At 57.2% G+C, this 20,939-nt stretch overlaps 2 protein-coding genes across 88 annotated transcripts in view; one reads left to right on the top strand and one right to left on the bottom strand.

Moving 5' to 3' along the window:
- Positions 1-5,974: 5,974 nt before the first annotated feature.
- The window catches only part of PSTPIP1 (proline-serine-threonine phosphatase interacting protein 1), a 91,259-nt gene continuing 76,294 nt past the window's right edge, over positions 5,975-20,939 (bottom strand). The window contains exons 12-23 of one of the 50 annotated variants that reach the window (XM_051982444.1): positions 18,165-18,255; positions 10,787-10,857; positions 9,778-9,896; positions 8,947-9,340; positions 8,720-8,752; positions 8,527-8,658; positions 8,461-8,493; positions 8,395-8,427; positions 8,263-8,295; positions 8,197-8,229; positions 7,804-8,034; positions 5,975-7,709 (exon numbers count right to left, since the gene is read on the bottom strand). In XM_051982444.1, coding sequence (XP_051838404.1) covers positions 9,209-9,340; positions 9,778-9,896; positions 10,787-10,857; positions 18,165-18,255 — 413 coding nt within the window. In that variant the 3' untranslated portion in view covers positions 5,975-7,709; positions 7,804-8,034; positions 8,197-8,229; ... (4 more) ...; positions 8,720-8,752; positions 8,947-9,208. Of the gene's footprint in view, positions 7,710-7,737; positions 7,771-7,803; positions 8,035-8,062; positions 8,096-8,196; positions 8,296-8,328; positions 8,692-8,719; positions 8,898-8,946; positions 9,341-9,777; positions 9,897-10,786; positions 10,858-18,164; positions 18,256-20,939 lie in introns of those variants that run through there. The other 49 variants (XM_051982457.1, XM_051982456.1, XM_051982458.1 and 46 more) reach the window with 49 other exon arrangements.
- Positions 7,378-9,019, top strand: LOC127552069 (uncharacterized). 38 transcript variants are annotated; one of them, XM_051982503.1, is made up of 9 exons: positions 7,459-7,533; positions 7,727-7,759; positions 7,793-7,825; positions 7,925-8,023; positions 8,085-8,150; positions 8,186-8,317; positions 8,351-8,680; positions 8,742-8,840; positions 8,874-8,957. In XM_051982503.1, the coding sequence occupies exons 1-9, from the start codon at positions 7,459-7,461 to the stop codon at positions 8,949-8,951; spliced, it is 945 nt and encodes a 314-aa protein (XP_051838463.1). In that variant the 3' UTR covers positions 8,952-8,957. The 38 variants fall into 38 exon arrangements, with proteins under 38 accessions (XP_051838451.1, XP_051838445.1, XP_051838466.1 ...); XM_051982492.1 differs by having other exon boundaries at positions 7,892-8,023; XM_051982491.1 differs by having other exon boundaries at positions 7,378-7,467; positions 7,793-8,023.

The following is a 20,939-nucleotide window of genomic DNA, read 5'->3' as shown; positions in this document are numbered from 1 at the left end:
ACGGACGACAGCTTTCCAGCCTAAGATGACTAGCTTAGGGGACTTGGGGAAAGGTCCCTCATTTAGGTAAGAGGGGCCAGCCGGTGGAGGCTGTCGGCCAGGGCACAGACCAACACCCGAGATCCCCCGGTCCTGGCTCAGCAGCCGGTGGCCCAGTAAGCCAGCTGCGAGACCTCCAGCCCCGGGGCCATCCCTGGAACCCCGGCACTACAGGGGCACCGGGCCAGGCCACCCCGAAGCCCCCACGGGAAAGTCAGTGCCCAGACTTAGGAGGTATGAATCAGTGCCCCCTGTGCCCAGGAGCAGAGATCAAAATGGGCTAAAATTTCCCTGACCACAGAAAGCTACTATGGAGACAGGGAAGATGGGGACACAAACGGAAGGGGACAGCTCTGGCGAAAGTCTCCACGGAGAGAATGAATCGGTCGTAAGCCCCAAAAGCCCTCTTGGAGAGCTTGAGAAGGGTCTGAGAAATCGAGAGACGGAGAAGAAAAATCGGGAGGAGAAATGCAAGACTGTGAGGAAAAGTCAACAGCCTGGTGTGTTTACGTGCTGTGGACACAAAAACATTATCATGGCAACCCCCAAATCATCACAACCACCCAAATAATTGCCATGAGCTTCTCTGAGGGAAACAGTGGCTCAAATCCTGCCCTTGCTACAGACTAGCCGGGGGCCCTGGACAGGTCAGAATTCAGTCAGTTCTGTGCAAGCCTAAATTTGGCTCATTTGGCAAAAGGGGGATTCTGCCAGGGAAGTTCCTTTCTGTTACGAACTTAAATGCTTCTTGCTCAAAAGAAAGAAAAATAAATAAAAGCAAGAGCTGATGATAAAATCACATCCCGCACCTGTTACTTTTTGAATCCTTTAATGATTCGCTCTAAGGAAACGATTTTAAAAGTCCAATTGGCTAGTGGAAAAGGAAGTACAAAAGTTAACAAAAAGAACTCCTTAGAAATGAGAATGGGGCAAATGGAAGGTAATGACTGTGAGAACATCAGAATCAAAATTAAAAAAAATAGAAGAAATGTCAGGTTCCTCATTGATAAGGGGGATCGGGCTGGTTTTGTGCGGTTCCAAGAACAGAACTGAGAGCAGGAGCTGAAGGCTCCCAGGGAACTCCGAGCTAATGAGAGGGAGGGGGGAGGGTAGAACAGGACAGAAGGGGATGAGCCGCCTCGGAGCTGGTGAATCCCCACGATTGGAGGGCTCTGAGGCAGAGGGGATCTGGGGAGGAGGGTGACCGCTGAGGGCTCTTGAGGCAGAGGAGATCTGGGGAGGAGGGTGACCGCTGAGGGCTCTGAGGCAGAGGGGATCTGGGGAGGAGGGTGACCGCTGAGGGCTCTGAGGCAGAGGGGGTCTGGGGAGGAGGGTGACCGCTGAGGGCTCTGAGGCAGAGGGGGTCTGGGGAGGAGGGTGACCGCTGAGGGCTCTGAGGCAGAGGGGGTCTGGGGAGGAGGGTGACCGCTGAGGGCTCTGAGGCAGAGGGGATCTGGGGAGGAGGGTGACCGCTGAGGGCTCTGAGGCAGAGGGGGTCTGGGGAGGAGGGTGACCGCTGAGGGCTCTGAGGCAGAGGGGATCTGGGGAGGAGGGTGACCGCTGAGGGCTCTGAGGCAGAGGGGATCTGGGGAGGAGGGTGACCGCTGAGGGCTCTGAGGCAGAGGGGATCTGGGGAGGAGGGTGACCGCTGAGGGCCTGTTCCCATCCTCCTGGGGCCGGCTGCCTCCTGCTGCCTCCCCGTGGCGGGTCCTGTGGGCCTGAGTCAGAGCGCGAGGCGGCGCCAGTCGTCAAAGGCCAAGGGCGTGACTGAGACAGAAATGACTGTATTCGGGATACTCTAGACCCAGGGTTTGGCCCTTTCCTCAGCACGGCGGAGAACTGGCTTTTCCTCCCAGAAAAGTCTGACCCGGCGAGCCTCCGAGGGGGACGAGAGGGTCTCCGCAGTCCTTTCGCCCCGGGCCCAGGAAGGCTCCCCCTGCTGGTGGGGGGTGCGCTGAGGCCACGGATGACACTTGTAGGAGTGTGTGGCCCCGGACACGGTGTCCTTGCTGCTGGGGCTGGGCAGGATGGGGCTCCCGGGGGTGCAGGGTCGGTTGCCCCAGGTCAGGACCGGAAGCTGGAAGTGGCCGAAGCCCGAAAGAACACTGGCTGTCCAGTCAGGCGAGCCTCGGACCTCCCTCTGGCCCTCGGGACCTGGGGGGCCTGAGTCACTCCCTCATCTCCAGGGGCCCTCCCAGCTCCTGACCTTCCCAGATGCAGCTTTCCCCCCATCTTGGAGCCTACGATGTAAAGCGGGGAGGGGCTCTCCCAACGCCCCGGGGCGGCTGCCATCGAGCCCCGCTTCGGAGATCACTTTTCTGAGAGCAGGGCCAGGGCCCCCCGGCTCCCAGAGGCCCCCCGGCTCCCAGCCGCTTCTCCACGGGGCTCCGTCTGTCGGCAGAAGCAGAAACAGCCTTAACATCATCTGGGAACAACGTCCTCGCTTTCACAGACACGGAACGAGTTCGGGAGGAAAGGCTGGGCCGCAGAATTCCCAGCAGGAGCCAGAACCCGTCCTGGGCCCAGAGGCAGCCAAGCGCCGATGGTCAGAACCCCAGGGGCGGGGCCTCGAGCCAGGGCCGCTCCTGGACCGTCTCGGCTCCGGGAACGTGAAACGTGGGGCCAGAGAACAATGGGTCGTGTGCGTCTCCTTCTGCCCGTCCCAGAGCAGCCGCAGGATCGCTGCAGTGAAACGTGGCTGGCCGGTGGGGAGGGTGCCCAGGGCGCCGGCATGGGGGGGGCGCCCGCCTGCCCCTGGAGGCTTCAGGCTCTGGCCTCCCAGCTCCTCCCTCTATCCCCGGGGCTCCTGAGATTATTCCCTGCGGGTGGGGCTGCTGCCTTGGAGGCTGGGGGTAGGGGATAATAACAATAACTATAAAAAATAATAATAATGATAATAAGTGTCTTTAACATTTTACCAAGCCCCTTTCTGAAAGTAGTCTGTGAGCTACCAACTAGTGAAAGCCTTATTGTACCCATTAAACAGATGAGGAGACAGAGGCAAAAGTCGCCTGCCCAGGATGAGCCGGCAGGGGAGTGTCCGGGGCGGGGCGGGGAGGAGGGCATCTCCCGGGCTTCTCTCCCTGCCGAGTGACCCGGCAGAATCCGGACCTCGGGTCCCTGCTGAGGCTGGCGGCTCGGAGGCGCCCCGGAGCGTTTCCGTCAGCACCGCCCCCCGGAGGCCCCGGAAATCCCAGGTGGGACCGTGGGGAGGAGGGCGCTCGGAGGAGGCCGTGAGGATGGGGGCCTCCGGGGGCGTGCCGTGGGGGAAACGCCCCCCAGGAAATGACAAACAGCCTTCTCGGGCGCCGAACCGTAATGGCGGTGGTTACAAATGGGCCGGGCCTGGGCTCGGGACTCGGCCTAGGCGGAAGCTCCCTCGCACTTGCCGGCCCAGGGCCTTCCTGGGGCCTCCAGTCGTGACTTGCCCCACCGGCATGTGTCCGAGCCAGGATTTGAACCAGGGCCCTCCCGGCCCCCAGGCCGCCTCCGCCCGCTAGGGGGTGCCCGCCTCCCCCGCAGCGTAAACAGGGGGAAGCGGAACCGAGAGGTGTCGGGCAAAACCTAACATCGCTCGGCGCTTTTCTACGCGGCGGTGAGCCTGGGGGGGGAGGGGGCTCGTTCCAGTCACAAAACACAGGGGCCATTTTGGCCTAAGGCCTTCCCTGCGTCCGGGGGAGGAAACACCTGCTCCCCCGGGCTGCGCTGTGGGCGGCGGGGCGGGGGCCAGAAGGACGCCAGCAGCAGCCTCAGGGCCACGGAGGTACGCGTAAAGCCAGGGCAGGGACGGGACCGAGGAGGAGGAGATTCCAGGAAGGGGGACGCCCACTTTCACTTGGGGGGTGGGGGTGGGGGCCCCTGAGCTGAAGGAGAAGCAGGATCTCCCAAGACCGCCTCGTGGAGCGGACAGAGTGCGGAAATCTGCGGGGGAGCCACGTAGGCCTTGGAAGGGTTCCAAGCCCGGGCAAGATCAGCGCTGTTCTCCTAAGGGGAAAACTGAGGCCGCTGCCAATGGGCAGCCAGGGGCTTCAGTGAACAGAGCACCGGATTTAGAGGCAAGAAGTCCTGAGTTCAAGTTCAGCCTCACAGTGTGACCCGCCCAAGACCAGTCACCGAAGCTGTGGTAAAATGGGAACGACGGCCCCCGGCCCCCCAGGCTGTAAGGAGCAAAGCAGAGCTCTGGGAAGTCCTCCACAAAGTAAGCGCCGGCTGCGCGTTCTGTGTGCCGAAAGGGGGAGCGCGGGGCTGTGGCCCTTCTCCCGGATTGGGGTCCTCTGTGCAGCAAATAACAGCCCCCCCCGCGCCGGCCTCTCTCCCAGGCCTCTGCTCGCCTCCGCAGGCCCAGAATGACCTCCCCCCTCCCCTCCAACGCCCGCTCAGCATACACACGGGCAAATACTAGCAAGGTGAACGGGAACTGGACCGGGATAACTGCAGGCGCTAACTCCCCATCAGTCCGGATGGCGCCCTCAGAGCTCGGGCCATTCTCCGGTTCTGTGACCCCCTAGGGGGGCCGGAGCCCATCAGGGGGCTCAGAGCTGGGGCCATTCTCCGGTTCTGTGATCCCCTAGGGGGCCCGGAGCCCATCAGGGAGGGGGCTCAGAGCTGGGGCCATTCTCCGGTTCTGTGATCCCCTAGGGGGCCCGGAGCCCATCAGGGAGGGGGCTCAGAGCTGGGGCCATTCTCCGGTTCTGTGATCCCCTAGGGGGGCCAGAGCCCATCAGGGAGGGGGCTCAGAGCTGGGGCCATTCTCCGGTTCTGTGATCCCCTAGGGGGACCGGAGCCCATCAGGGGGGTCAGAGCTGGGGCCATTCTCCGGTTCTGTGATCCCCTAGGGGGGCCGGAGCCCATCAGGGGGCTCAGAGCTGGGGCCATTCTCCGGTTCTGTGATCCCCTAGGGGGGCCGGAGCCCATCAGGGGGCTCAGAGCTGGGGCCATTCTCCGGTTCTGTGACCCCCTAGGGGGGCCGGAGCCCATCAGGGGCTCAGAGCTGGGGCCATTCTCTGGTTCTGTGATCCCCTAGGGGGGCCGAAGCCCATCAGGGGGCTCAGAGCTGGGGCCATTCTCCGGTTCTGTGACCCCCTAGGGGGACCGGAGCCCATCAGGGAGGGGGCTCAGAGCTCGGGCCATTCTCTGGTTCTGTGACCCCCTAGGGGGTCCGGAGCCCATCAGGGGGCTCAGAGCTGGGGCCATTCTCCGGTTCTGTGACCCCCTAGGGGGACCGGAGCCCATCAGGGGGCTCAGAGGTCGGGCCATTCTCTGGTTCTGTGATCCCCTAGGGGGGCCGGAGCCCATCAGGGAGGGGGCTCAGAGCTCGGGCCATTCTCCGGTTCTGTGATCCCTTAGGGGGACCGGAACCCATCAGGGGGGTCAGAGCTGGGTCTGTAGCTCCACCAACACTTGCGTTACTCTGGCCACTTCAGGTGAGTCTGGGGGGGGTCCCCAGAAACCCTCTGTTCCCGGCAGTGGGGCAGGAGCCAGTGGGGGCTCTCAGAGGAGGCTGAGACAATTGTACAACTTTTCAGCCTAAGGCCTGACCCCTTCCTCGCCTCCTTGTGATCGCGCTTTTCGGGACCATTCGTAACTGCTGCCTGGAAGGGAGCGCACTGAAGGCTGACCAGGGCGAAAGGGGACGGGACTGGTTCATAAAGCCATGGATCCAGAGCTGGGAGAGACCTCCCAGGGTACCGAGTGCAACTTCTCATTTAGGAACGAGAGTCTGGAGGGGGAAATGGCTCGCCCAGGGTGACAGAATCGCAGCCGGGGCCAGGCCCCGCAGGAGCACGACGATGAAATCTCGTTTAATTTTGGCAAAAAGAGGAAAGAGGAGCCACAAGGTCTGTCACGGCAACTGAGTCAATGTAGTTAGTATTCTACTAGGAGAGGAGGACAGCAGAAAGATCTGGGTCTGGGGGCCAGTTAGGAAAGGAACCCACTGAGTACCATATACTTTATTAAGAACACAATCGGGATGATGGGAGAGGGCCACGGCTCACCCTCCCACTGGCGGGCTTGTTGAGGAATACGGACCTGTAGGACTGGTACAGAACCTTAGAGACTCCTGTACCTGGGCCTGGGGCGGGGAAGTGACTGAAGGGGGATCCCACACGGCCCCATTGTCCCAGGAGACTGACCAGGACAGCCGACATCCCACAGATCTTGGAGGTTTGCCAAGCTCATCACAGAGAAGAACTGGTTCTGAGCCTCACAACCCTGGGAAGTGGGTCCTGTAATGGTGCTTTTAGCAGACGAGGGAACTGAAGATAGATCAGGGACAGCTAATCAGTGTCAGAGAAGGATTTTAACCCAGGTCCTCTGGGCTCTAATCACCCCGAAGGCTGGGCCATGGGGGGTGGGGGGGAGGGAGGGAGGGGAAAGGGGGCTGATGGCACAGCCCTAGTCCTAAAGGTCATCCACTACCTCCACCAATCCCCAAGCAGCAAAACCCGCTATAGCATCATGGATGGATAGTTGTCCATTCTCTGCTTGACCTCTGGAGCACCTGTTCTACTTTCTGATCACTCCTTTCTTCCCTCCCTCAACGTCCCCTGAGATTAACTCCCATTCACCCTGTGTGTGTATATCTATCTACCTACCTATGTATGTATCATCCATCCACCCCCCCTTTCCCTCTTTCTCTTTCTCTACCCCCCTCTGTGTTTCTCTCTTTCTCTCCCCTCTCTTTCTCTCGATCTCTCTCCTCCGTCTGCCTCTCTTTCTCTCCTCTCTCTCTCTCTTTCTCTCCCCTCTCTCTTTCTCTGTCTCTCTCTACCTCTTTCTCTCCTTCTCTCTCGGTCTCTCTCCTCTCTGTCTCTGTCACAATATTTGCTGCTGCTGAGGCTTGAGAGAGCCTCCTTTGGAGGCCGGGGGGTGGTGGTGGTGAGGAAGACCACCTGAGTTTAAATCCCATCTCTGACATGAGTGAGGAGGCTGCCCCGAGGTAACAATAGCAGCGACAGTAAGAGCACTTTTGAGAGGGAGCTTTAAAGTTTGCCGAGCACATTAGCAGCTGCTTTCTCATCAACTATGAGGTGGGTAACAGGCAGTATTACAGGAGAAGAAACTGACTCCTTAGGAGGGACCGTGGATGGCCAAAAAGCGCCCTAGAAGTAATACAGGTGGGTAGCTATCTCTTTTAAGGCTAATGAGCCTGAAGGGAGTAGGGCTCCCATGCTGTAGGTCCAACCCCCTCCCTTCACCTCCCTTCCCTCACCTCCCTCCAGTTTAGTCTGGCTTCTTTCCCCCTGCTTAGCCCCAGACCCCTATTCTCACCCTCTCTTCCTGCTTCCTTTATGCCTTTGCTTACAATACTGTCTCTCTCCTGCTAGTCTGAATCATCTGCCCCCATTTCCCCCCCAGATATTTCGAGGATCAGCCAACATTCCATCTCCTCCAGGAATGTGTGTGTTTGTGTAGTAAATGTCAGAGGTGGAAGGGACCCTAGAACAGAGAATATCGGAGGTGGAAGGGACCCTAGAACAGAGAATATCGGAGGTGGAAGGGATCCTAGAACAGAGAATATTGGAGGTGGAAGGGACCTTAGTACAGAGAATGTTGGAGGTGGAAGGGACCTTAGTACAGAGAATGTTGGAGGTGGAAGGGACCTTAGAACAAAGAATATTGGAGGTGGAAGGGACCTTAGTACAGAGAATATCGGAGGTGGAAGGGATCTTAGAGAATATCGGAGGTGGAAGGGACCCTAGAACAGAGAATATTGGAGGTGGAAGAGACCTTAGTACAGAGAATGTCAGAGGTGGAAGGGACCCTAGAACAGAGAATATCGGAGGTGGAAGGGACCCTAGAACAGAGAATATCGGAGGTGGAAGGGACCTTAGTACAGAGAATATTGGAGGTGGAAGGGACCTTAGTACAGAGAATGTTGGAGGTGGAAGGGACCTTAGTACAGAGAATGTTGGAGGTGGAAGGGACCTTAGAACAAAGAATATTGGAGGTGGAAGGGACCTTAGTACAGAGAATATCGGAGGTGGAAGGGATCTTAGAGAATATCGGAGGTGGAAGGGACCCTAGAACAGAGAATATTGGAGGTGGAAGGGACCTTAGTACAGAGAATATCGGAGGTGGAAGGGACCCTGGAACAGAGAATATCGGAGGTGGAAGGGACCCTAGACCACAGAGAATGTTAGAGGTGGAAGGGACCCTAGAACAGAGAATATCGGAGGTGGAAGGGACCTTAGAACAGAGAATGTTGGAGATGGAAGGGACCTTAGTACAGAGAATGTTGGAGGTGGAAGGGACCTTAGAACAAAGAATATTGGAGGTGGAAGGGACCCTGGAATAGAGAATATCGGAGGTGGAAGGGACCCTAGAACAGAGAATGTCAGAGGTGGAAGGGACCCTGGAACAGAGAATATCGGAGGTGGAAGGGACCTTAGAACAGAGAATGTTGGAGATGGAAGGGACCTTAGTACAGAGAATGTTGGAGGTGGAAGGGACCTTAGAACAAAGAATATTGGAGGTGGAAGGGACCTTAGTACAGAGAATATCGGAGGTGGAAGGGACCTTAGTACAGAGAATGTCGGAGGTGGAAGGGACCCTGGAACAGAGAATATTGGAGGTGGAAGGGACCTTAGAACAAAGAATATTGGAGGTGGAAGGGACCTTAGTACAGAGAATATCGGAGGTGGAAGGGATCTTAGAGAATATCGGAGGTGGAAGGGACCCTAGAACAGAGAATATTGGAGGTGGAAGGGACCTTAGTACAGAGAATATCGGAGGTGGAAGGGACCCTGGAACAGAGAATATCGGAGGTGGAAGGGACCCTGGAACAGAGAATATCGGAGGTGGAAGGGACCCTAGAATAGAGAATATCGGAGGTGGAAGGGACCCTGGAACAGAATATCGGAGGTGGAAGGGACCCTGGAACAGAATATCGGAGGCGGAAGGGACCCTAGAACAGAAAGAGCTGGGAAGAACCTTAGAAATCTAGTCTAACTCTCCAATTCCATGACAGGATAGCGCCAGGGAGGCTGGCGGGCATTGGGGCCCTAGGCGGCTCCCGAGTCCCATGGCTGCCCATCCGTCCCACGAGGCTTTCCCTCCTCCCCGGGGCCCGGAAGCTCAGCCTGGGGATGGGGGCGGCCCGCAGGGAGGTGGGGGGGGATGGGGGAGGCTGCGTTTCCAGACTGGGGACTGGGGGAGGGGCGCTCCCTCAGAGCTTCTCCAGGTAGGAGCCCGGCACGAAGCCTTTCTGGCCGTTCCTCTCCACCGTCCACCAGCCGTCCTCCCCCTGCAGGACGACGGTCAGGATGTCCCCGGCAGTGAGGTCCAGCTCATCCTCGTTCTGGAAGGAACCAGGCAGTTGTTAGGTCAGCGGGGCCTCCCACCCCCCACGAGGGAACACGGGACCTAAGGGTTCCGTGGGCGGGGAGCTCGCTCCCGCTCCGGCCGCTTGGGGGCAGCTCCGTTGGGGGCCGCTCTTGCTTTCATGGAGCTGAATTAGGCGGACCCCAACCCCCCCCCTCCGCACACGCTCTGCCCTCGGGGTTCAACCTCACTCAGCCTCTCCAGCCCCCCCTCCTCATCAGGATGCTCCGGCAAGCGACTTTGTTAGGGGAGTAAGAGGGAAAGAAGGGCACGAGCCTTTATCAAGCACCTACTATGTGCCAGGCGGTGCGCTTTGCGGATACATTCTCATCTGATCCTCCCGGCCACCCCGGAGGCGGCCGCTCTTTGTCCCCATTCTACAGATGGGCAAACTGAGACCTGCCTGGCACCCACCTGGGCCGTGTAGTCATAGAGCGCTCTGTAGTCATGGGCCGAGGCCTCGGGGACTGATCTGGTCTGCAGGATGTCCGCGTAGACGATGTCGTTGGTCTGCAGGGGGCCCGAGATGAGACCTGCCCGAGAGAGCGCGAGGAGACTCCTGGGTGCTCCCGGCCAACCCCGAGGGCGCCAAGCCAGGAGCCCCGGAGCCCCGGAGAAGACCCCGCAGAGCCCCCTCCCCCCCAAACGGAACGGACCCTCCAGGAGGGCGGGGCGAGGAGGGTGACGTCCGACTGGCGCCCGGGGCGAACCTTCCCTTCTCTCCTCAGCCCGGCGGGGAGCGAATGCCCGTTCCTGCGCTTCGTCGCCTTTCGGAGTTGCCCGCGCCCAGAGCAGTTAAGTATCTTGGCCAGAGCCCCACAGCCCCACGTTTGCCCCGGACAAGCCTCTCTCACCAGGTGGAGTCAGCCCCTCCCCGCCCCTCCGGTACCTGCTGTTTGGAGACTTCTTTCTTCTGTCTCTGACTGTCTCTGTCTGTCGCTCTCTCCCCCCATCTCTCTCTCTGTCTCTGTCTCGCTCTCGCTCTCCCTTCTCCCTCCCCCCCTTCCTCCCTCCCTCACGCCTCCCTTGGTTTCCCCCGCCCCGCTGGGGATTATGGGACGGCTCCCTCCCCCTCCCTGCCTGGTCCTGGTGCCCAGGGAAGGGCCTCAGCTGCTCAGCGTCCCTGCCACTCAGTGAAGCTCCCCGCTGTTCCCAGGGCGCAGCCCAGGCCCAGAGTCCCAGAGTCCTGGGGAAGCCAAGCCCGTGTGCCCTTTGGGAGAGGCCCAGAAGGAGCTGGGGGGCTCGGGGCCCTGGGGCCCAGGCCTGTCACCCCACGAAGGTGCTGTCCCCTTGTCTCCTGGCTCCAGGTGGCCGGGTGACGCTCTCCTCGCCCCTCCTTCCACTTCCTGGGAGCATCCCCCAAGGACCTGGGCCCCACACTCCTCTCTGTCCCCCTTTTATCCAGAAAGGAAGGTCCCGTTACCTGGGGGAGGGGCGGAGGGGACCACGTTCTCGGTGTTGTTCTTGGGGCTCCCGTGTAACAGGCCTGAGAACCTGTGGGGTCAGAAGGAAAGAAAGCTGGGACGATTCCTCTCAGACACCCCCATTCCCCAGTGACCTCCAACAACAGCCCCGAGAGCTGGGGAGTGTCAGTGTTAGCACACCCATTTTACAGATGCAGAACAGCGGGAGGGGGGAGCGCAGCTAAGAAGCTTCGGAGCCGGGTTCCAATCTGCTCTTCTGTCTCTGAGCCTCCCGAGGATGCCCTGGCTGGGCAAGGGCACCCCTGGGGCTACAGAGATTCTATGAGGTCATTGTGGTCAGAAGCCCTGAGTTCTAGTCTCAGCTCCACCACTCTGTGATACCAGGCAAATTACCAGGCTCCTTTGGGCCTTGCTTTTCCTTGTTCATTAAGATGTGAGGGTTGGATCAGGGGATTAGCAAACTATTGATCCATCAATCAATAAGCATTTATTAAGCACCTACTGTGTGCCAGGCACTGTGCTAAGAGGATACAAAAAGAGGCAAAAGTCAGACAATCCAACAAGTGGATACAAAGCAAGTTATATACAGGAGAAATAGGAAATAAGTAGACAGAAGGCAGTAGAATTAAGAGGAGTTGGGGAAGGTTTCTTGGAGAAGATGGAACTTACAGGAAGCTGGGGAGTTCAGAAGGCAGAGCTTCCAGGCTGCCCCACTAGGGAGTTAATAGTGGAATTTAAAATGTTTAAAGCTTTATTTTATTTTTTATAATTAAGCATTATTTAACATGTATTTGAAAAATTATTCCTGGCCAGATCCAGCCCGAAGGCTATTGTTCGCTGATCACTAGGCTACAATGACTGTGTCTTGGAGCTTGTTTCTGCCCTCCTAACCTCCCTCTGGGTGATTTTCCTCAGCCCCCATAGCTTGGGTCCTCCCTGAAGTGTCCAACCATTGTCCCACCTTCACAAGTCCTGACCATAGCGCAGGCTCCATGAGCTGGGAGTGACCCCGAAAGTCCCCAAGGTGCAAGAGTCCTTTCTATTCTTTCCCAGACTGGGGCTCATCCAGCCTGCTTGAATACTTCAACTGATGAGGCGCTCACTGTCTCCCAGAGCACAACTGTGATTATCAGAAAGATTTTCCTTTTCCAAAGGAAAACTCTTCCTCCTAAATTCCTATCTCCGTTCCAGTTTTTCCTCAGGTGTCAGAGAAGAAGTCTCCCTTCTTCTCCAGGCTGGTCCTTGGAACCCTGAGAGGTGCTTCTCGCAGCTCCCCTCTCCAAACCAAACACTGAGGACTCTCCCCCAAATTCTCACTTCTGACTCTATTAAAGCAGTCCTGAGTTCAGATGAAGGTTTGTGGGCTGTCATCTTTTACTGATGTTCATTGAGCTTGTAGTCCATTAAGACTCCTGGATCTTTTCCTTTCAAACTCCCAACTGGCCGCTCCCCTCCTATCCTCAGTGCAGCTGATTTTTCACTCCTGTTACCATCTTAACTGATGGATTGAAAATGACCCCCATTTTATTTGGGGGAACTCAAAGTCCCAACAGACCAGAATTGCGGGAGTGAGATTTATCAGCCCTCTTTCATTGCTAGATCTGGTCCTCACCGTCTCCCCTTCCCCATCCCCCTCCCCCTCCTGAGGACAGGTGTGAGCTCCCTCCACGTTCAAGTTGCTTAAAAGTGGACTCGATTACTAGAGAGAGTGAGCTGGAATTGGGAAGACCCGAGTTCAAATGTGCCTCAGACCCATAGGAGCTGTGTGATCCTGGGCAAGTCACTTTACTGTGTGCTGTCTGCCTCGTTTCCTCACTTGTAAAACGGGAACAGTAATAGACCTGCCTGCCAGGACTGTAAGTGAAGTTTTCTCTGTGAAGTGCTCTGTAGCGGGCTATAATCCCTGTTAGTTGGTGTTGAGCCTCCCCCTCCCAGGAAGTGGATGACCATCTATCAGGCTCCGGGCCAGGGAAAGGCCCTTCTACATCTGGAAGCTGAGGAATCTCCGAGGGGGCCCACAGAGTGGGACTGGGGGGAGGGGCGGGCAGTCTCTGGGAGTGGGAGGGGGCTGAGACCGGTGGGGGAGGGCAGAAGGAGAGAAGGGCCAGGCCCTTCCCCTCCCCCAAACAAGCAGCACCTCCCCCTAGGAGAGCCCGAGCAGCTTCCATTGCTGGGGTGGCTTTGAAGTTTACAGAGTCCCCAATCCTAAGGAAAGCGGGGAAGGATTTGTAAATATGAATATGAGGTGGTATCATAGAGAGTCCCGGGAGCAGAGTTCAAATCCAGACTCGGCTGGCTGGCCCCATGACCTTGGACATGTCACTCCCCGTGGACTAGATGACCCCCGCTCCCTTTCCTTGCTAGCGCCGGGCCTCGGCTTCGGGGAGGGGACTCTCACCCACTTGCCTGGCCAGGGCTGCTGACACCAATCCCACAGTGCCCTTCTTCGGGGCCCTCCGTCTACGCGCCAGGGGGGGGGGGGGCACTGGCCTTCGGGAAAGCCCCCGGGGCCGAGGTTAGCAGAGCACAGACCATGCAGTTCAGCTCTGACCCGGGGGATCCTGGACCCCGTGGTGGGGGGCGAGCCCAGACCCACGATATGAAGGGTTCCCTTCCCTCTGCTTTTGTCTACCTGAAGTCTCCCCCGGATTAACCTCCAAAGGGCAGTAGGAGTCAGCGTCGGGTTCGGGGTCAAAGGCCCGGGTTCAAACCTAGCCCGGCACCTCATGGGTCGCGTGACCAGCCGCTTTTCCTGTCCCATTGGGGACAAAATGAGGGGATCGCGCCGCCCGGCCCCTGGGGCACCCGAGCTGGGACTTCCCTTCCTGCCGTGGCCGGCCTCTCTGGGAGCTGGCTCCCCTCCTCCCCTCCCCCTCTCCCGGAGGCCGCCCTCCAGTGGGATGCTCAGTCTCCCCCTCCATCCCTCCAGGCCGGTCCTCAGGCCGGGGCAGCGTGGACCTGAGAAGGAGACACCGCAGGGAAAGGAAAGGAAGGGACCTAATGCCAGGAGTCCCCCTAACTTTGCACCTAGACACGTTCAGCCATCAGATGCAAGCTCCGCGAGGGACGGATTCTGGATGCGTCACGTGCGGACTCGGGCAATGCTTGCCGGGACGGAGTGACGTCATGCCTTCCCGGAGTCCGGACTCCTCCCCCTTCCCCGTTGGAAAGCCTGGGGACTCCTATGTCTGTAGCGCTATAAAGGGAGCTTCCCTTGGGGTTCCTCTTTATTTTTCAGCCGCAGTTCTCCCGGAGAGTGCGCCCTCTAGCGTCGGAGGGTTTACAAGCACGTCCTTACTCCCCCTGCTGAGGCGGACAGTACCAATACGCAGGGCCTCAACTGAGAGGAGAAACTGCGGGGGGAGGTGAATGGGTCCGAGGCCGCGGGGCTGCGATGGAGACCCCTGGACCGGCACCGGAACAGGCCTACGGGACCTACTAGGAGCTGGGGGAAAGGGTAGCGGCTGGTCAGCCTTGGGGGAGGGGCTTCTGGGGTCTGCCATGTACTGGAGTATGACGTCAGCCCGTTGTACTGGAGTATGACGTCAGCCCGTTGCACTGGAGGGTGTCAAGGGACGTGTTTAGAGCTTTCGATCAGGCCTGACTCTTTGGGGTTCTCTTGGCCGAGGTCCAGGAGTGTTGGCTATGTGCTTGTCCAGCTCGTTTTACAGACGAGGAAACTGAGGCAGGCAGGATTCCCGGACACAGCTAAGTGTCCGAGGCAGATTCACACCAGCACGCTATCCCCTGCCCACCACGCCCCCAACACACGGAGCGCGCGCACAGGGAGGGAGCGGCTGTCTTGGCGGGGGCGCAGGTGGCGGACAGGGGCGGGGGAGGCGGTGCCGGGAGCCAGCAGCCCCTCCGAAGCCCCGCTCTGTGCCGGCGGGAGGCTGCGGCCTCCGCTTTCCCTCTCCTCCTCCTCGTGGGCGCAGGAGAGCCCCGGCACCGCCTCCTGCCTTTCTGGGGGCCCATGAAGCTTCTAGAGATTTCAGTGGGGGGAGAGCTGAGCCTGAGCCCCAGAGGGGGGTAACTGGGTGCTTGTGGGAGAGAGAGTGTGTGTACAAACGGTTAAAACCTCTGTCCCACACGTGGCAGACGTGTTGGTGACGTGTGGGGACTCGGCACTCAAGGCCCTCGGCAGCCCGCTGCTTTTGCCCCATAACTCCCCTAGGCTCTACGGCGAGCAGTGACTTCACCGGGGTTCCCGAGGGCCCTCCCTCCGCCCCTGCAGGGGGCGCCCTGGGTGGAGTTCAGAGAGAGCTCCCGGGGCAGAGGCCTCGGACTCACAGGCGTCACAGGGAAACGTCCGCCAAAATAAACCAACTGACAAGACAGCCTGGAGACATCGCTCGGGGTTTTCTAAGTCATGGCGTCCGTTCCTATCCGGGTATGACGTGCTCAGGTCCCCTAGGCAGAGCCTGTCCGTCACAGGCAGAATCCGAACCGGGTCTTCCGGCCAGCTCCCCACCCACTGCCCCATCCCGCCTCTCCTAGATGGCTTCCTGCACTCTCTGCGCTCTTCCCGTCACAGTCCCTTCCTGCAAGTTCAAAATCCCCCCCACCCCCCAAGCTCCTCCCGGCACCTCCTCCTCCAGGCAGCCTTCCCTGGCCTCCCATTCCTCCCAACACGCCATCTCTGAGGGCCTTTCTTGCTAAAATGGAGATGAATGATTGGGGGGCAGTGGGGTGCGAGCCAATCAGGGTTAACGGCTTGCCCGGAGTCACACAGCTAGTGAGCGTCAAGCTCTGAGGCTGGATGCGACTCAGGCCTCCTCCTCCGGGCCCTCTGGGCGATCTCCTGCGGCTGAGCCCCAGGGAGCCCCTCTGAGAGCAGCCCCTCTAAGGCTCCCGGCAGCACGGCTGCAGAGGACGGGTTTGCTCCCGTTTGTTGGATGAATGAATGAGCCGCATTCTCTCCCATCCCAAAGGGAGGGAGGGCTAGGGGAGGCTGGGGGGTGGGGAGTGTGGGGGCTCCTGAGCCGGGGCTCCGCTGGCTGGCTGAGCCCCCCGCATCTGGCCTTGGCAGCTAGATCCCCAAGAGGGCCCGACCTGGCTGGGGATGCCGGGCTCGTGCCCTCCCGCTGGCACATCCCTGCAGAAATGGCCTGCCCCAGGCCTGTGGGAGGTTCTCTCCCACCATATTGAACTCTGTAACTTGATGTCAATCAGTCTGTTTATCAGCTTTAATCCCTGCGGGCAGGGGCCCAGAGGTTGCTGGATTGGGAGAGAGAGTCCCGAGCTCCGCTCCCGCCCTTCTCTGCAAGCGCCCATCTACATGGGAGCGTCCTCACCAGGTTGTCCCTGTCAGGTTTTTGGTAAACGTTCCTTAAAGGGCTGCAGAAATCTGAGTGGGATTACGCTTTATGGAAGCCCCGGGCTCGGCGAGCAGGAAGTCATGGTGGGAAGAAGATGGGGAACGGACTGAATTCTGCTCGCTAACAGGCCGGTGACTTTGGACAAGTCCCTGGACCTCAGCTCCCTTCTCTGTAAATGGCTATGGGAGCATGTGACCCGCATCTCTCCTGGGTGGCTGGGAGAAAACACTGTGTAAGTCCCAAAGTGCCAAAACGATGGGGAACCGTGCTGTGGCTTTTTCTGGCAGGAGGCAGAATCCTCCTATCTGTTGGGACAAGAGAGGCCGCGAGAAGGTAAAAGGAAAAGGAGAGGGAAAAACACTGAAAGGTGTCGGACAAGCGGTGGCTTGGCTGCGGAGCCCGAGGGGAAGCCCAGCTCCGATATGAGGCGGTCAGAGTGGACACGGTCAGCAGCTGGCTTCTCTGGGCTCACCGTCCTGCTGGGTCCAAAGGAGGACGTCTGGGAGAGAGCAACAGGGAGCGACACGGTTTTTTAAGCAGCGATAAGACACTTTTTAAGAGGAAGCCGGCGTCAGAGCAGGACAGCCTGCCACAGGGCTCGGGGAAAGGCGGCCAAGAGGCCTAGATGGGAAGCTCTCGGCCGGAAGGAAGCTGGGCTCCTTATCGGCGCCTTGTGCAGTCCCAGGTTATGCAGGCTTAGGTGTTGGTTGGAGCAGTTTTTTCCTCAAGGCCTGTAGCGGGGTTTCAAGGAAATTTGCAGGTACGAGCACAACATGAAACACAGAAGTTGGAAAGCAGGTTAGAGATACGGATGGAGAAATACAAAACTCCTTTAGGGGATGCCGCGGGGAGGAGAAACGCGCTTCTGACGGGATTTCATGGAGAAATAAGGGGACCCGGACTCAGCCTCGGGAGTTTTGCAAAGGCTTGGTGGGACCAGGGGCAAGGAGCAACAAGACCGGGATTGGAGGATGGCCAGTAGCATAGAACCAAGGCTTTTCACCTCTCTGGCTTCCATTTTCTCCTCTGTCAGAGTGTCAGCCCTCACCCTCCCTAGATTCAAGGGACCCAGTGAGAGGCTGGCTTCAAAACCCACTCCCCCGCCTTCTGCTAGACAGATGCTGGCCAGCACGAGGGGAAAGTGTCCCGGCCAAAGTCACGCAGAAGCTGAGCAGCGGAACAAGGGACGGCAAAGCGCAGGGAGGTCGCGGGAGGAATACCCAGGGTAGAAACCCTTGGGTCACTGAAATCATGAAGGAACCCAGAATTTTGTGCTTAGCGCAAGGGGCGTGACCCGGACCTCCTGTGGGGAGACCAGTTGGATAGTGCCCCGCGGGCAAGGGACGGAGACCTGGCCCACGGGGCAGGGTCACTGACAGAGGGTCCCGGGTCACCGGAGCTCACCTTCCGCCCGCTCGTTTCCTACTTTGCCGAGTTTCTGACTCATTTGACTTTTTTGAACCTATTTTCCCCTTTCTCCAATAGGGGAAGGAGAGGCATTTGCCACAGTGGAGTCAGTCAGAAAGAAGGGTTCGAGTCCAGCCTGAACCTCTCAGCGGCCACAGGCACTAAGTCCATGAGGTGGGAGAGTGTTGGGGGGACCTTTATGTGGGATCCTCTCCCCGGGGAGTTCCCTCATTGCAATGAGGGAAAGAAAAAACATTCTCGGTGATTAGCCGCCGAGCGCTGTTTCTGTGCTGCTAAAGGGCCGCAAGGGCCCGAATGAGTCGCCGGCTACATTCAGGCACCCGGGGACAACGCTACTGTTCCCCATCTTTGTTGTGGCTTTTTCTGGAAAGTAGCACGAGTTCTAACAAGGTAATTACATGAAACCGGACAATGGAGCAGAGTCCGCAGAGAAGGAGCTTTCCTGGGTACTAGCTACGTGATTAAAGGAGGAGGAACCGATGAAACATGGGCGGGTTAGAGCGATGATGTGTTCACGGGCCCCTTGGGAGCAGACTGCCCCGGACTTGTGTGCTCCGGGCTGTGAGGGGAAGGGGCTCGGCCGGTCCAAGGGTCACCACCCTCTGTCCCCTCGAGCCCCCGGGGTCCTCACCTCTTAATCATGCCGCAAGCAGGGTAAAGGCTGGGACTGTGCGAGCCTCCATTGGGGTTCCGATCGTTGTAGTTCTCGTAGAGAATGGGCTCTGGGGATGTGGTAAAGAAAGGGAGACAAATGAGGAAGGGTCTTCATGGCCGATGAAAGCCCCTCCCGGCGGCCCCTCACCCCACTGTCCTGGGGAGGAGGGGCCCCTCCCAGGCGGGCCCAGCCCCTTGGCCGAGGTAAGAGTGGGGGTGCAGGGGGAGCAGGGGTCTCAACGTTCTCACCCCTGCGTTTGACACAGGACTGCTCTTGGCAGTTAGGAGAGCCTGGGTTTAGATCCTGCCTCATTCACTAGCTTTGTGATCTCGGTTACCCCCGAGTCCCAATTTCCTGCTCTACAACGTGGAGTCCATGACCTGAAATGCTTTCCAGCCCTACTGTAGGATTGGGCATATCTTTATATTTGGGGGCCTCAGTACCCACATCTATAAAACATGGGGGGCAGACCTAAGACCTCCAAATTCACTTCTGGCTGTGAATCTCTGGGGCTAAGGGGAATCATTCTCCCCATCTACAGCATCATTCTTATGGTAGCAACCCAGGTCTTGTATCCGTACCCCCATTTTACAGATAAGACTGAGGTACAGAGAGGTTATGGGTGACTTGCCCAGGATCACACAGCAAGCAAACGTGAGGGCTGGGACCCCTCCCTGGTCTGTAGCCTGGAGGACCCCATTTTCTAAAAACACGGCCCTGATTCCGCACCACTGGGAACGGGCCGTGGAGAAAGGTCAGAATCTCTGAGCTGGGCGGTTCAGGCTAAACCAGGCCAGTAAAGGAATTCCCTGTAGGACAGACACGCTGACGAGTGGTCTCTGGGTCCTGCTTGGAGACCTCCAGTGAGGGGAAGGACCTCCACCAGCTCCTGCAGCAGCCCAGTCCACTCACAGCCAGCGAGTCTAAAGTCTTAGAAAATCTTTTCTGACACGGACCCAAACTCTCTGCCTGTCGCTTGTTCCGGGGCCAAGCAGAACAAATGGAGGCTGTCTTCCGTGAATAATGGAAGACAGTTATGTCCCTGGAATCTTCCCTTATCTAAGCGTCACATCCTGAACTTTACAAGAACGGCTGGGAGGCCGCCCCATCACGGTGACCCTCCGCCCACTGCGGTCTGCCTTATCGTGGGAGTCATATCTGAAGCAATGCTCTGGCTGGGGTAGTCACCGCCTGGGAGTGACCTGGGGACCCCCTCAGGTTTTGGGGGGCTTTGCCTCTTTCCATTCAGCCCAGGATCATACTTCTTTTCTTGGTCTCGATTCTTATCGAGCTTAAAGTCCATTAAAATGCTCAGATCTTCACTAGATAAACTCAAGTCTAATCATTCCTTCTCCATCCACTCACAAAGTTGATTTCTAGATTCCAAATGTGACTTTACAATTAGCCCCATTGACTTTCATCTTAATAAAGTACAGTCTTCCAGTCTGCCAAGGCCTTTTTGGGGCACCAGATCTGCCAACCAGAGGACAGCAAACATAAACCCAGGGCCCCCCCCCCATTGAAGATCTTCCAAGCTGACACTGATCATAAGGCGACTCTTTGAGCCCAGTTGTTCAACCAGCTTCAAATCCATTTAATTGTCCAAGATTTAAACTTTCACAAGAAGATAATTATATTTTCTGTTATTAGCTTTTTCTCTCCTTAATACTAATGCTTTCCCTCTGAGAGTTCCTCCAATTTATCCAGTTTATAGCTTGTTTGCATGATTTCTCCCGTATTAGATTGTAAGCTCCCTGCAGGGAGCAACTGGTTTTTGCCTTTCTTTGTATCCTCAATGTCAGGTATACAGTAGATGCTTAATTCATGCTTATCAACTTCTCACTTGAGAACACTTTGCTAAAACTTTAAATTAATATCAATTAATGTTATAAAAATTATATATTCTATAAAAATCTAAATAAATATTCATAGGATTCTTCTGAACTAGCAGCTCAATTAATTAGTCTGGCAGGACCTGTTCTTGATGATGCTGTGCTGGTTCTCAAGATGCTCTATGATGCTGGGATTCTACATGCTGTCTCTAATGTATATACTTAAGGCACTAGGGGGTGCAATGGAGAGACCCTGGGAGCCTGAAGTCAGGAAGACCTTAGTTCAAACGTATTTAGTCTGAACAAGACATTTTTTGCTTCAGTTTCCTCATGTGTAAAATGGGGACAATAATAGCACCTATTTCCCAGGGTGGTTGTGATGCTCAAATGAGATAATAATTGTGAAGTGCTTAACACAGTTCTTGGCACATGGTAGTTATTCTATAAATGTTAACTATTATTATTTTTATTAGAAAGTTGTTGTTCACTTGTGTCCTCCTCTTTGTGACCTTGTGGATCACAGCACACCAATACTGTCCGTGGGATTTTTTGGGCAAGTAGCTTGTCACTTCCTTCTTTCCTGCCTTTTCTTAAGGCAAACAGGTTAAGTGACTTGCCTAGGATCACACAGCTCATAAGCATCTGAGACCAAAGGCCTGAGTTCAAATCCAGCCTCAGATATTTACTAGCTGTATGAGCTTGGGTAAGTCACTTAATCTGAGTTTCCTCGACTATAAAATGGGTATAATGATAGTGCTACCTTCTAGGAATATTGTGAAGATCAAATGAGGTAATAATAGTAAAGTGCTTAGCACATAGTTAAATGTTTGTTTGTTTCCTTCCTTACTTCGTTGGTCCCTTCATTGATCTTCACCCAAATATTCTTTGCCATTTCTTCCTTTCCTCCATTCACTTTAGT

This window comes from Antechinus flavipes, chromosome 2, assembly GCF_016432865.1.
Source record: "Antechinus flavipes isolate AdamAnt ecotype Samford, QLD, Australia chromosome 2, AdamAnt_v2, whole genome shotgun sequence".
Classification (NCBI taxonomy): Eukaryota; Metazoa; Chordata; class Mammalia; order Dasyuromorphia; family Dasyuridae; genus Antechinus; species Antechinus flavipes.
This window is presented reverse-complemented; position numbering and strand designations above follow the sequence as displayed.

Coding starts and splice junctions, on each gene's coding strand:
- LOC127552069 (XM_051982473.1), top strand. CDS start 7,459: ATGTCAGAGGTGGAAGGGACCCTAGAACAGAGAATATCGGAGGTGGAA. Junction 7,699..7,759: donor TAGTACAGAGAATATCGGAG/GTGGAAGGGATC, acceptor AGAATATTGGAG/GTGGAAGAGACCTTAGTACA. Junction 8,681..8,807: donor TAGTACAGAGAATATCGGAG/GTGGAAGGGATC, acceptor AGAATATCGGAG/GTGGAAGGGACCCTGGAACA.